At 38.0% G+C, this 1,118-nt stretch overlaps 1 protein-coding gene across 1 annotated transcript; it reads right to left on the bottom strand.

Annotated features, from left to right (window-relative positions):
- Positions 1-768, bottom strand: LOC110902148. Its single transcript, XM_022148875.2, has one exon. It carries the CDS (start codon positions 766-768, stop codon positions 1-3), a length of 768 nt encoding a protein of 255 aa, XP_022004567.2.
- Between the last annotated feature and the right edge of the window lie 350 nt (positions 769-1,118).

Genomic DNA, 1,118 nt, shown 5'->3' with positions numbered 1-1,118 from the left:
TCATGCATAGGGAAAATTGCAAGCATCCAACTGGTTTGTATCAGCCATGATATCACCAGAATCTAAATTAGCTTGCTCGATAAGGAAATCATCATAATCCAGATTAGTTGCATTAGTATGGTCCTTTTCACCACTTGGGACATCAACATTTCCATCTTTATATGTGAAATTTGTCTCTATTCCTTTTTGTTTGTCTTTTATAGATTGTTGGTAAAGCTCTACTAAGTGTCTGGCTGTACGACATGTACCAGCCCAGTGGTTGTTACCACCACATCGATAGCATGCATTAGATGATGTTCCACTTTTCTTTTTACCTCTTTCATCATTGGATTTCTTTTCATTATCATACAACTTCTGGTGGGTTCTTCTATTTTTGAATTGAACACCATGATAATTCCCCCGACCATATGCACGTCCACGACCACGTCCATGGCCACGACCATGACTACGACCATGACCACGCCCACGTTGATAGCCACGACCACGTACGTGACTTCCACTTTGGTCATTATATGTTGCCACATTCACTTCTGAGAATGGGGTTGTACCAACCGGACGAGTTTCATGGTTTTTCATTAGTAGCTCATTATTTTGCTCAGCCACAAGCAAACATGATATTAAGTCACTGTATTTGGTGAAGCCCCTTTCACGATATTGTTGTTGCAAGACAATGTTTGAGGCGTGAAAGGTGGAGAATGTTTTTTCCAACATCTCCTTATCTGTAATATTTTCACCACATAGAATCAATTGTGACGTGATTCTAAACATTGCTGAGTTATACTCACTTATAGACTTAAAGTCTTGCAACCTTAAATTAATCCATTCATAACGAGCTCTTGGTAATATTACTGTTTTCTGATGGTCATACCTTTCTTTTAAATTGGTCCATAGAACGAGTGGATCTTTGATAGTAAGATATTCATTTTTCAATGACTCATGAATATGGTGGCGTAAGAAAATCATTGCCTTTGCTTTTTCTTGGGTACTTGTTTTATTTCCTTCTTTAATTGTATCCCCAAGGTTATTGGCATTTAGATGGATTTCAGCATCCAAAGCCCATGATAAATAATTTTTTCCAGTGATGTCTAAAGCCATAAACTCAAGCTTTGCAAGATTCG

The sequence above is a fragment of the Helianthus annuus genome, chromosome 13 (genome assembly GCF_002127325.2).
Source record: "Helianthus annuus cultivar XRQ/B chromosome 13, HanXRQr2.0-SUNRISE, whole genome shotgun sequence".
NCBI lineage: Eukaryota > Viridiplantae > Streptophyta > Magnoliopsida > Asterales > Asteraceae > Helianthus > Helianthus annuus.
The sequence above is the reverse complement of the archived record's forward strand: the minus strand, read 5'-3'. Positions and strand labels throughout refer to the sequence as shown.

What these genes read in the sequence shown, in the direction of transcription:
- LOC110902148 (XM_022148875.2), bottom strand. Translation starts at nt 768, where the DNA reads ATGTTTAGAATCACGTCACAATTGATTCTATGTGGTGAAAATATTACA.